This window comes from Scardinius erythrophthalmus (assembly GCF_964197995.2).
Source record: "Scardinius erythrophthalmus genome assembly, chromosome: 20".
NCBI lineage: Eukaryota > Metazoa > Chordata > Actinopteri > Cypriniformes > Leuciscidae > Scardinius > Scardinius erythrophthalmus.
In genome coordinates, this window is record NC_138240.1 from 22953007 (window position 1) to 22965783 (window position 12777).

The window sequence follows — 12777 nt, forward strand, 5'->3', positions numbered from 1 at the left end:
AATTATCACTTCGCCAAATGATTTCAGTTATCCGCTTCGCGTCGTGGCCACATTACCACCTCGGGTGTGCATTATTTTTCTAATAATTCAACGGCCCGTCGTCAATTATTACTTAACATAACATAACATAACATAACATAACATAACATAACATAACATAACATAACATAACATAACATAACATAACATAACATAACATAACATAACATAACATAACATAACATAACATAACATAACATATATGAATGTACATCTGCACAATAAACCTGTCCTCACCTGTAGGGGGCGATAAACGGATGAGCTGCATTAGTAACAGCCAGTTTAATTGCTGCAGGTGAGTGATGCATGTCTGTCGTTCTTTCTTTACTCGATCAAGATATTGATTTGAATTTGTAGCCTAACTCTTTTAATATGAACTGTGTGAAATATTGGGGGATTTTTTGAAGCACCAGGTGATGTTTAGCCTCGTTTTGCTTGATATCTTCCAACATTAATGCTGAGGCCCTTTATCAAATGTGCTTAAATCGATTGGGAAGTAAATATTTTTTCTCTTAGTCCTAATTCTGCATAATGGATAACCACACTTTATAGGAGATCGTAACCTTGAGCTGTTCTACTTTTGTCCGTCAAAGAAGCAGACAGCTTTTGTAAGCAACGTGCCCTGACTGATTTTCTGAATACACTTACATACATGGAACTGCTGGGCCCGGGTGATTAAACTCTATATTATATGATTCATATAAATAATAATATCATGACACACTCGAGTTTTCTAACGTGAGTCATATATCAAAAAGAAAAGAGTTGCACGTGCGTCATGTTTTGTTTTGGCGCATGCGCGTTGTTGACCTGTGCGCGTGAAGTAGAGCTGACTCACGAGCTTCAGGTGCTCGCGGCTCATCAAGTCTCGTGAGTGATTTTTTTATTTATTTATTTTTATTTTTTATTATTGAAATCTTTCCAGTACAGACATAACAATTATAAACATTACCATTTGAACATGACAGTTTAAGCTGGCTTGCGGACAGAGTCAAGTCTCGTGAGTGATGCGGGGCTGAGTCATGCCACTTTGCTAGTCAAATAAAAATACGCGGATCATTATTGTCGTGTAGTACGTTTTATATGTCAAATATTGAAGTCACCATAATATCAATATTGACAGTAATTATTTTTAAGGAATAATGCAGTGCTTATTCTAAATTATTTATCCGTGCATGATATATAATTATTATTAAATATATATTTTTTTTAATTCATGTGCCCTCTTAATATCTGAAGAGGCCGTATTTTGCTCTTTTGCAAAGTCTTGATTTTGTTTTTGGGCCGACAAGAATAGGTTTTCATGCTTGAATTTTCAAAAAACACAAATTATTTTTCACATATTTTACATTGTAGTGGCACCTCTCTTTTCTCAGTCTGTCAGTAACACTCTATGAAGCCCCTTCTTCCGAAAAACACAGTGTGCTCTTTTTGGTCAGATAGAGTATAACTCCATTTTAAAGTGCACTTTGTGTTGAAAATGTAAAAAGGCATAATAAGTCCTCTTTAATCAAAATAAGTTCCCCTCCCTCTTGCAGCGACATCTCTTCTCTTCTCTGATGACAAGAGATCACAGCAATAGCAAACCACAATGATCCAACCACCCAATCAAATAATTCCTGATGGACAAAATCAAGTTCCGTCCTACATATGTCTTGTTCAACAAGCAGTTTCACTAGGATATGTCAAAATCTGCTTGTTAATTCATCATGACATAAGGAATGCTGTTTCCGGGTCCATGCTTCTACTATCTCAACAGCAGTTTATGTGCACTATTTATTCATTTTACACATTTAAAGTCCCCCTGTTGTCAATTTTATCCCTTAAATTCATATTTGATCACCAAAATGACATAAAAAAAAATACATTTTTAATGAATATGCAAATTAGCCCCACCTCCACTCACTCACACAAGCTCAGAGATCCACTCGGTCAACAGAGGTAAACGCTGCACAATGGTATCGCTCTTTACAACATCTGACAGATAACTGTAAATAATATGATTAGCCTTTTGCCTTACTATGTAATCAAACAGCTAATAATGTGTTGCTAATGCTACAGAAACCATGTCCTGTTCGCCATCTCCGACAGATGCCTTCTAACAATCAGCATCCGCAGAAATGCTTTGAACAACTTAGAACGTTAGTGAGAAAGGAATATAGTTGTTCTTAACATCGTAATATACATCACATACACAGTTCACCCGCTATATTGCTAAATGTACAAGATTTTTCGTATTAACAGAAAAATATACCGGGCTTCTCTTGAGACTCCCCTGCTTCATATATTACCGTATTTTCCGGACTATAAGTCGCACTTTTTTTCATAGTTTGGCTGGTCCTGCGACTTATAGTCAGGTGCGACTTATATATCAAAATTAATTCAGACTGAGATGAAAACATTACCGTCTACAGCGGCGAGAGGGCGCTCTATGGCGGAGTTGTTCAGAAGCGACACCAAGGATGAAGAAAATTCAATGGATTCAGTGATGTGGAATGAGATCGCGGGAGCTTGGTGAACTTGTTTACTGGTAACTTGCTTGTTGGACTCGCTGGCTTATGTTAATTTAGCCTATTCAGCCTCCCAGGTATATGTTATTTATGCTATTGTGTAGCTGAATAACTGTTAATGTGGGGTGCGTTAACATACCGGACACCTAACGTTACTCAGCCTGTTGTTCTGTGTGCTACTGTGTAGTTGAATAACTTGCCTTTCCAGATTAAATGTCTGTTCTTGGTCTTGGATTTTGTGAAATAAATTTCTAAATAAATGCGACTTATAGTCCAGTGCGACTTATATATGTTTTTTTCCTCTTCATGACGCATTTTTTGACTGATGCGACTTATACTCCGGAGCGACTTATAGTCCGGAAAATACGGTAGTTAATGAAATGCTAAAGCCCGCCCGCACGTTGACGTGATTGGATACGTCGGTGACGTAAGAAACACCAGCGATTTCAAACCGCTTTTTTTTCCAATGCAGTTTTAAAGTCCCCGTGAACCGGAAGTTGCAAACGACTTTTCTCCAGTGTTATGACGTATTTCCCAGTGAAACGGAATATTGAACAGAGGGCAGGGTTTTACTCTAGCGCTCCTCCTCTCCATCTCTGCTCATAGCAGACTAACGGTTTGAGGGGAGTGGTTAAGCGTTGCCCAAACCAATTCCTCAAACCTACGTCATCAGAGAAGGTCCTCCAATGCAGAGGGGAGGGGCATTTTCAGATTTTGATTAAAGATTACCATGGTAAAAATTTTTTTTTTTTAAATATTTTCTTGCACGGATTAATTGTTCACCACAAGACTAGTAATATGCGCTAACAAAGTAAATAGGGTCAATTTTGATTTCATGGGGACTTTAAAGAGAAAATACTCAGCAATGGTGCTGACTTTTGAATTTGCACATGGTTTGTCTTAAAGCAAATTAAAAACACCACATAGACATATAAACATTAAAAGCTTGATTTTCACCACAAGGGGACTTTAACAAGCGGATAGGGAAGAAAATACAGTCACAACTTCAGTGTCATGCTGACTTTAAACAGTTTAAAATATGAAAATCTTTTCTTTTATCACAAAGCTGTAAAATACAAAGAAAATCACTTTTGTAGACTCAAAGATTAATTATATTTAATTTATTCAGTGAAGACTTTATGCAGTGTTATTTTACATTTGATTAATCAATTTGTGTACCTGAATACTGTCTGACTTACAAAGGAAATTAAGTGCTTTAGCCAATGTTTTTTCAGGTATCTTTGTTTTGTTGTATTTATCTATGCTTGGAATTACTTTTTTCTATGCAGATTCACTCCCCTACAAAATCACCCTAATAATTCTACAATAATTAATTATTTCCAAATAGACTGATTTATCTGGTGAAACTGTTATCGCAATGTCAGATTTTTTTTTCTAATATCGTGCAGCCCTAACACCTAGTGTTTGCAAGTATTGACAGATAAAGAGTGACAGACATGCAATAGATATTCATATAGTGTGCACGTTCTCCACAAAATGATCTAGAATACACCGCATACATTATTTCATGAAACAAAACTACTTAGTAAATGTATCTCTGCTGCATACAAAGTGCTCATTAGTAGTGAAATGAGTGCTACTAATTAAATGGCATGTGAAAAAAACACAACTGAACAGCCACGAGTTCAAAAGGTACTGCATAACAGAAATGACCCACAAAACTTTTTTGTCCATATTAGTGCATAGTTTTAAAGTCAGCTTCCTGAAGGTACCCTCTTCAAGTTTTTTTTTTTTTTTTTTTTGCCTGAGCTTTTGGCAGTGTTGTTCCTCCATTAGGTTGATTTTTAATGAATGATGACATAGAAACAAGGCCAGAAACTTATTTCATTATGCAGATGTCAGTACTTTTAAGTATTGAACATAGGCTACTTATTAAAAGTGGACTCTTCTGTTGCTGTGGCGGTAAAAAAACTTTAGTGCTCAATGGGGTGATAGTTGGCTTCAAATGTTTGTGCCATTAAAGTGGATTTGTTATTATTCAGGTGACTAGCTAAAATAAAAATGACTTTAAAAGGATAGTTCACCCAGAATAGAAGATTCTAACATTTTTAGTCACCCTACCACCCTAGAATAGAAGATTCTAGCATTTTTGTCATTCCAAAAGATATTTTGAACTGTTTTGATGACCATTGAGTTCCATTGTATAAAAAAAAAAGTATCTTCATGTTCCACAGTAAAAAAAAGAAAGCCATGCAGGTTTGGAAAACACATAAACTGACCATAAATACAGTTTACTTTACACTAATGCCTGTTATAGCACTCCTTGGTGTTGTGTTATGTTTTCTGACACTTTCGTGATGCAACAATGAACAAAATGAAACAAGCATACTGTAGTTCATTTCTGTAATGCAGAGGTGGATGTGGAGAAAAGGAGTGAGAAATGAAAACTGGACTAAATAAGAGATATGGAGATGTTCGGACATGAAATAATTGTAGCTACAGGGGCATTTGATGTACAGTGAGATACACTCAGCTTTGGAGAGAGATGGGGATAATGATGTTTTTGAGGGTGCTGGGGAGAATGAGATTTTCGGTCTGGTTTTGTTCATGCTTGTACTGTTAATATTGGAGAGAGGAAGATCATTGGATTTCTATATTAATGGCGATACAGTGAAAGACACTGTATGTCAATTTTCTAGAAAGATACATTTTCTGAAATAAACGCTGCTATGTAAATAAAAAGGATTTGTAGGCACCATGAATTCTATATAGATTTTAAAGTTTTATGTTTGGTCAGCAGTTAGATGTCATGAATAATTTTGCAGTCAGCTCAGCAAAACTGATGTTAAGCTTCATCTTTTTCAGATAATAGAGGTCATTCAGTATTAGGGCTGGGCAATATGGCCAAAAAAAAATTATGACCACAGTATGTATGTTTTAGGGCTTAATGGCAATGTGTGTTATATATCTCTGTGTTTTGAACTTATTTCTATTTGGATTAAAAAAATAATCTGTATTTATCTTAAAGGGTAGGCTAATTTCACATCCCGCAACGTCACAAGCATCTGATGGGGCAAGCCACATTAAACTATACTTGTTAACTATATTTTACAAGTTATTTTGAAGCCCTTAATATAAATCATGTCTCATGTTTAGGACATATTGGATGATATACTTTAATGTAAAAAAGATGGATGATGCACTTTAACTCTCTTCCATTGAATGTCCTCTTGCCAATGTCCCAATATGGCACTGATCGCGCAGACTCAAGGCCCCGCCCACACTCCTGCAAAATCAGTTAGTACACTACTGCAATTAGTACACAATCAATCGGTGTGGAATAAACTGTTGAAATGTCCTATTGAAATGGGGAAATTAAAGTTAAAAGCTCTAATCTCCTCCCAAGGATCCCGGAAAAAGTCTGTCTAAAACCAAACTTAAAAAAAAAAAAAAAAAAAAAAAAACGAACACTTGCACTTACATCAGCTACTCAGAAATTCACCTCTTGATAAACGGTGTGCATTTTTAATAATCTATCATTTTTATTTCTTCAGGATTACTTCTGATGGTAAGGTAGCAACTAGGTTTGAAGAATCATGGACCCAGACAGTGAAAATCCTTCCTGTAAAACTGCAGTTTCTTTCCAGCCCAAACGCCCCACGGTAAGACTTCATTTCACATGACATATCTTACTGTTATATATGTGGGGTTAGAAGTGCTGAATGTTAAAGATTTGCTGAACGTTTAGATTAAAGTAACTTCAGGCTAAGACTTGGGTAAAAGTTTAATTTACTAAGTCTTTGTGTACTTTGATTACTTTGTGTTACTTCTTTGGAAATCTCTTTTTTTACACAATGCCAGTAATTTAATCTCTGATGCAGTGAGCCATCATTTATTCACCCTCAAGTTGTTCCAAACCTGTATGATTTTTTTTTCTTCTTGTGCTGAACACAAAATAAGATATTTTGAATAATATGGTTAACTGAACATTTGCTGGCCCCCATTGACTTCAATAGTGTAGAAAAAAAAAATATGGAAGTCATTGGGCCCCATCAACTATTTGGTTACCGACATTCCTCAAAATATCTTCTTTTGTGTTCAGCAGAAAAAAGAAATTCATACAGATTTGGAACAACTTGAGGGTAAATAAATGATAACAGAATGTATTTATTTTTGGGTGAACTTTAAGCCTCTGCACACTTAGGAATATACACTCACCTAAAGGATTATTAGGAACACCATACTAATACTGTGTTTGACCCCCTTTCGCCTTCAGAACTGCCTTAATTCTACGTGGCATTGATTCAACAAGGTGCTGAAAGCATGCTTTAGAAATGTTGGCCCATATTGATAGGATAGCATCTTGCAGTTGATGGAGGGGATTTGTGGGATGCACATCCAGGGCACGAAGCTCCCGTTCCACCACATCCCAAAGATGCTCTATTGGGTTGAGATCTGGTGACTGTGGGGGCCATTTTAGTACAGTGAACTCATTGTCATGTTCAAGAAACCAATTTGAAATGATTCGAGCTTTGTGACATGGTGCATTATCCTGCTGGAAGTAGCCATCAGAGGATGGGTACATGGTGGTCATAAAGGGATGGACATGGTCAGAAACAATGCTCAGGTAGGCCGTGGCATTTAAACGATGCCCAATTGGCACTAAGGGGCCTAAAGTGTGCCAAGAAAACATTCCCCACACCATTACACCACCACCACCAGCCTGCACAGTGGTAACAAGGCATGATGGATCCATGTTCTCATTCAGTTTACGCCAAATTCTGACTCTACCGTCTGAATGTCTCAACAGAAATCGAGACTCATCAGACCAGGCAATATTTTTCCAGTCTTCAACTGTCCAATTTTGGTGAGCTCGTGCAAATTGTAGCCTCTTTTTCCTATTTGTAGTGGAGATGAGTGGTACCCGGTGGGGTCTTCTACTGTTGTAGCCCATCCGCCTCAAGGTTGTGCGTGTTGTGGCTTCACAAATGCTTTGCTGCATACCTCGGTTGTAACGAGGGGTTATTTCAGTCAAAGTTGCTCTTCTATCAGCTTGAATCATACTGCCGCATACTGGATGTTTTTCCCTTTTCACACCATTCTTTGTAAACCCTAGAAATGGTTGTGCGTGAAAATCCCAGTAACTGAGCAGATTGTGAAATACTCAGACCGGCCCGTCAGGCACCAACAACCATGGCACGCTCAAAATTGCTTAAATCACCTTTCTTTCCCATTCTGACATTCAGTTTGGAGTTCAGGAGATTGTCTTGACCAGGACCACACCCCTAATTGCATTGAAGCAACTGCCATGTGATTGGTTGATTAGATAATTGCATTAATGAGAAATTGAACAGGTGTTCCTAATAATCCTTTAGGTGAGTGTATGGCTGAGTCCCAATTCGCCTACTTATACTACGACCTAAAAGTATGTACTTTTTTTGTGATGAAAAAGTACATACTTTTGAGTGTGTAGCAAAAAGTATGCACGTTCTGGGACATACTTCGATGACATCATGCAACGTGAACTTGAACGTGGTTGCCTAGTTACGCACACCGCGACTGTTAACAAAACATTTAACATTTCATTCATTCTTATATATCCAATATAATTTTATTTGCTATTCCCATCTTTTTTTCCACAATACATTTACAATGTGTTTACCAAATTGAGGAGTGAAGCAGGGCGTCGTCGTAGATCAACCAAACGCAGGTCGTTTGTGAGGCGGCTCTGACGTTCATGTGCAAATGTGTGTAACGAAAGCTAGCGCTACTTATTTTCTGAGTTAAAATATTTAAAGTTTATAGTGTAACTATTGTTTAACGTATTTTATACTTCATCTTATACTTATGTATAATACTTAAAAATACCCCGATGAAAATGAACCATGCTTTTACTATAGTAAAAGTGTAGTAACCATGTTTCTTTGGTTGGACTGATAAAGTTAACATATGTACAGCCACAGTATTACTACAAATAAGTCAGACAGAAACATCAAAAGAAATATATAAAAAAAGACACTTGCATGACACTACTACTAGAGCCTTTTTATTTATTGTTTTGTAGACTGCAATGAGGCGCTCGGTATCTTCATCGGACCCTACAAGATAAACACGGTACTTTTTTGGCACAACATAAACCCATTAATATTACGAGACAATAAAATATAACTTTAATTAGGGTTAAACATTTGAATTCTTACACTTAAAAACTGAGGGCGCATCTCCGTTGCTGCATCCGACTGCCAGGTTTACATCACCACCATCACCGCAAAGCTCCTCCCTCCCGAACGCAATGGGTTGTGGGCAATATTAGCCGTTAGAGTGTGCATTGATCTGCACTTCGAATTCTAACCGGAAATAGTAAACCATCCGGGTATCTTTGGAATACTTATTTCAACATGCTATGATTTGGGACGTACTAATTCTAGTTTCGCATACTATTTAGGACGGATAGTATGCGAATTGGGACTCAGCATATGTATGTACATACACTACCCTTAAAACGTTTTGGTCGTTATGATTTTGTTTTTGAAATTTAATTTCCATTTATTTGAAATTTAATTTTTTTGTCATTTTAAATCTTGACATTAAAAATGTCTTTTATTCACGTTCGGTCAATTTACCGGGTGTAACGATATTCAAACCAAACTGAAAAAACATACACGGTACGTATCGCGATAATCTCATGGCGTACTGAACGCGCCCCATCCAAACCAAACCATCAGTTTTGTGTACCGTTACACCCTTAGTATCCATTGTTAATATTGCCTGGTCAGTGTGCAGAATTTGCTACAGAGAGGCCATGATATCTTTAAACAATAAAGTCTGCTCTTTCATATTTTCACTCATCCCACCTCTCTCCAAATCCACCTACTTTCTAGAAGATAATTGAATTCATAACTCAGACCAGCTGCAGACGATTACTCCAAACGCCATCCCATTTTCTCCCAGCTGTTGTTGGCAGTGTTGGTTTACCCCCGAAGAGCTGCTGACTTTATGTGTGATTCAGTCCACTTGAGGGTTCTTGATTGGGTCTTTGATCATCTAGTAATCCTCTTATTCTAGGGCAGGTTGAATACATAACACAAATAATGAGCTACTGTCAAGTCAAGTCACCTTTATATATCACTTTATATAATACAGATTGTTTCAAAGCAGCTTTACAGGGGTAAACAGGGAAATGACGATTCAGTGATGCAAACAGAATTCAATTCTGCTGTTAAGCAGCTCTAAAGAGAAAAGGGTCATTGTTCAGCTGAGGTCAGATCAGAATTGATTCTGTCCTGTTCAATAACTGTGTAAAGATCATCAGAAATGAAATAAGATCAATTCAGCTGTATAGCAGCACAGTAGAGGCGGTGATGTCATCGTTCAGCTCAGTTTAGTTCTCATCTAATAGTGTCAGTACAGTCAAATCAATAATATTGCTGAATCCTGTATTGTGTGTCCCCATTTATATGCACTGTGTCGTCGAGTAGTAAAAAATGCAACGTGACATTAGTCTTTGATGAAACTAATGTTGACAAGAAAAAGAACACTGAAGATGACAAAAGCTTGGTTTAGACGAGCAGCAAAAATCTGTTTTTTGTATCCCACTCAAACCTGTTGTTTGTCACATGAACTACAATAAACGGGTTGGAAATCTGATTAAAATGAGTCCTGATCGGTCCTATCAAATTTCAATAGTGTGTCCCGGCCCTGTCATTTACTATGGAAACCTCTATAGATGATGACTGTCTAAACGAAAAGATCTGATTTCATCTCTTGTAAAATTGTTTGAAAAACAAGATAAAATTGGATTCATTGTGAACAAAGTCAAAAAGCTCTTTGATAAATTTCTCAGAAGCTGCTTCCCCTCAAACGCTGATGGAAAATGACCTGAAATGTATTCCATTTTTGATTAGTTCATTAGTGTTGCTGTATCAGATTGAAAAATGTTATCTGTGTTTGTAATGATGGTGATTATCATAATCAGATTCAAAGCACAGCACCAGGTAAGCGTAAGGTATCTCTTGCCTCCGTTAATGAATGCGCACACACGGCCAAAAAGCTCACACACACAGACTGTCAGGAGTCAATCATGTGGAACCTTTGTGGGATCGTTATATCGTTTTTTTTCTATAATTGATTCCAGACATAGATGTACTCACCTGGTCAGGAATGAGATTGAAAACTTGTCAAATTAGATGCAGTTGTAGAAATAATAACTCTACCAAATTATTGAATTACTTAGAAATGCATGCAGTTTTCTGAGCAAGGGTGTAACAAGCAATTTTCCCCTTTTTTCCTGAGTCTTATTAGATTGGAGATAATATTTTCTGCACAGAGCCATGACAATTATATGTAATTCAAGTGAGTCCAGAACCAGACTTTCTGTCCAAAAGGATTCTTTAGAATAGTGTTTCCCATAGTTTTTTGTCTTTTCCCAACCGAAGTGCCAAAATACATTTATTTGATATCATAAGAAATATAATAAAAAGGAACATAAATGTATCTGCATCAACAAACCTAATTAGTTTAATTGACTTATACCTGGACTTTAAAGTGGACTCAACTCTTTCTAGCTTGTGAGAGTGTGTCTCGGTAATTATTAGTATTATTATCATTTCAAATAAAGGTGTATATTACTATTGTAATACAGCTGCACTGTAAAAAATAAATAATCTAATTCATAGTAAGTATATTCATTATTTAATTTACACTGCAGTAGTAAATGTGCAATATTTATGTCTTAATTTCATCAATTGCAAGAGTTCATTATTATTCAAATGTTTATTGTGGTGGAAACTGCTGGGAGACTTATAAAGTTGGCATGAAATGAAAATTCACCCGATCTGTTTGTAAACAGGTCATTTGTCACAGGTTATTTGACCTTTTACAGCACTACCATTTTCCCGCTTTTACACTAGAGGTGGCATTTTGTCTGTTAGAAATACATACCCCAGTTTGGGAACCACTGTGTGAAATGGCAGACGTACTCACGACTTCTCCGATCATTTGGTCCATTTAAACCCTGCCACTTTCTTACTACTGACTGATCAACATCCGGTGGATAGAAAACAATATTTTTTCCAGTAATCTGTTACACTCAGGTGTGCATCACAATTCTTCAGTTTCATTACCACTTCATGACAAGTTTACAAATGCTTCTCATTACATTTACATTTAGTCATTTAGCAGACGCTTTTGTCCAAAGCGACTTAGAAATTAGGACTAAATTAAGCAAGTCATCGTGAAGAGGCAAAAAACAACGCAAGAGGTGCTCAAAATACGAAGTTCAGGCATTGTTCAGAGTAGCATAAGCCCTATAAGCGAGGATATAAAGGAAAAGGAATCGAAGATAGGCTTACCTCGAGTCAAATAGAACACTGAATAATGGGAGAACGGGGTATTTCAGAATGAACTACTAGCGCGCTTTTGCCATCTCCACCAACTGATTGCTTGTCATTATGAATCATCTGGAAATCATCTGTCCATGATAATGTTGGAATGTGAAACTAAAGCTTAACTGGCACACATTGGGTTACCAAATGCACGTTAAACCCACAGTACAATACATGCAGAGGAGGAGTCAGATGCATTAATTTTGAACCGTGCCTCTCTGATACACTAAAAACACTGTGTCGCACATCGCTCTGAAACCCGCAGCACATCACACTATACACTTATTTTATTTAGTTGCAGCCTTTTGCAAATTGATAAGCGCACAAAGCCATAATCACAATTTTGATTTTTGTACAATTAAGAAATCTCAGGTCAGATAGCAAAAAAAACACACACGAGACAAACAACCTTGGTAAATGGTTTGAAATCCCATTGAAATGTTAATGCGTCACAGTCTGAATAATCCTCGCAAGTTTGCCTTGTTACTTGTGACAACCAATAGCCGTGTACCTGATAGCAAAAGTGATACCTTGCAGTTTGATCTGAAAAAGCTAATTTAAGAATAACCGGATTCCCCTACAATGTGAACCATATATATATATATTTTTATCATTTTAATGTTTAGTGAATTTGAATGGTCCATTTCATATATTATTATTTGTAAAATATTTCTCTTCTACTCTTAAAACCAAAGCATTTGATTCTTATCTGTTTTGAAATTTGAGGTGAAGTGAATTACAACCTAATGCAATTCCTCTGGATGCCAGACTATATTTTCTTGCTTTTATTTCTCCAAAGACAGACACTATGGTGTCTGTGAGCCCTAGCTAATGAAACATTACCAGCAGAAATAATTTTCCATTGAAAAGGAGATTGAAAGAAT

General features: G+C 36.7%; 1 protein-coding gene across 3 annotated transcripts in view; it reads left to right on the forward strand.

Moving 5' to 3' along the window:
* Positions 1–287: 287 nt before the first annotated feature.
* The window catches only part of gpat2 (glycerol-3-phosphate acyltransferase 2, mitochondrial), a 50550-nt gene continuing 38060 nt past the window's right edge, over positions 288–12777 (forward strand). Inside the window, exons 1-2 of one of the 3 annotated variants that reach the window (XM_081348421.1) lie at positions 288–334; positions 6065–6172. In XM_081348421.1, the coding sequence (XP_081204547.1) occupies positions 6107–6172 (66 nt within the window). In that variant the 5' untranslated portion in view covers positions 288–334; positions 6065–6106. Of the gene's footprint in view, positions 348–851; positions 910–6064; positions 6173–12777 lie in introns of those variants that run through there. The other 2 variants (XM_081348422.1, XM_081348423.1) reach the window with 2 other exon arrangements.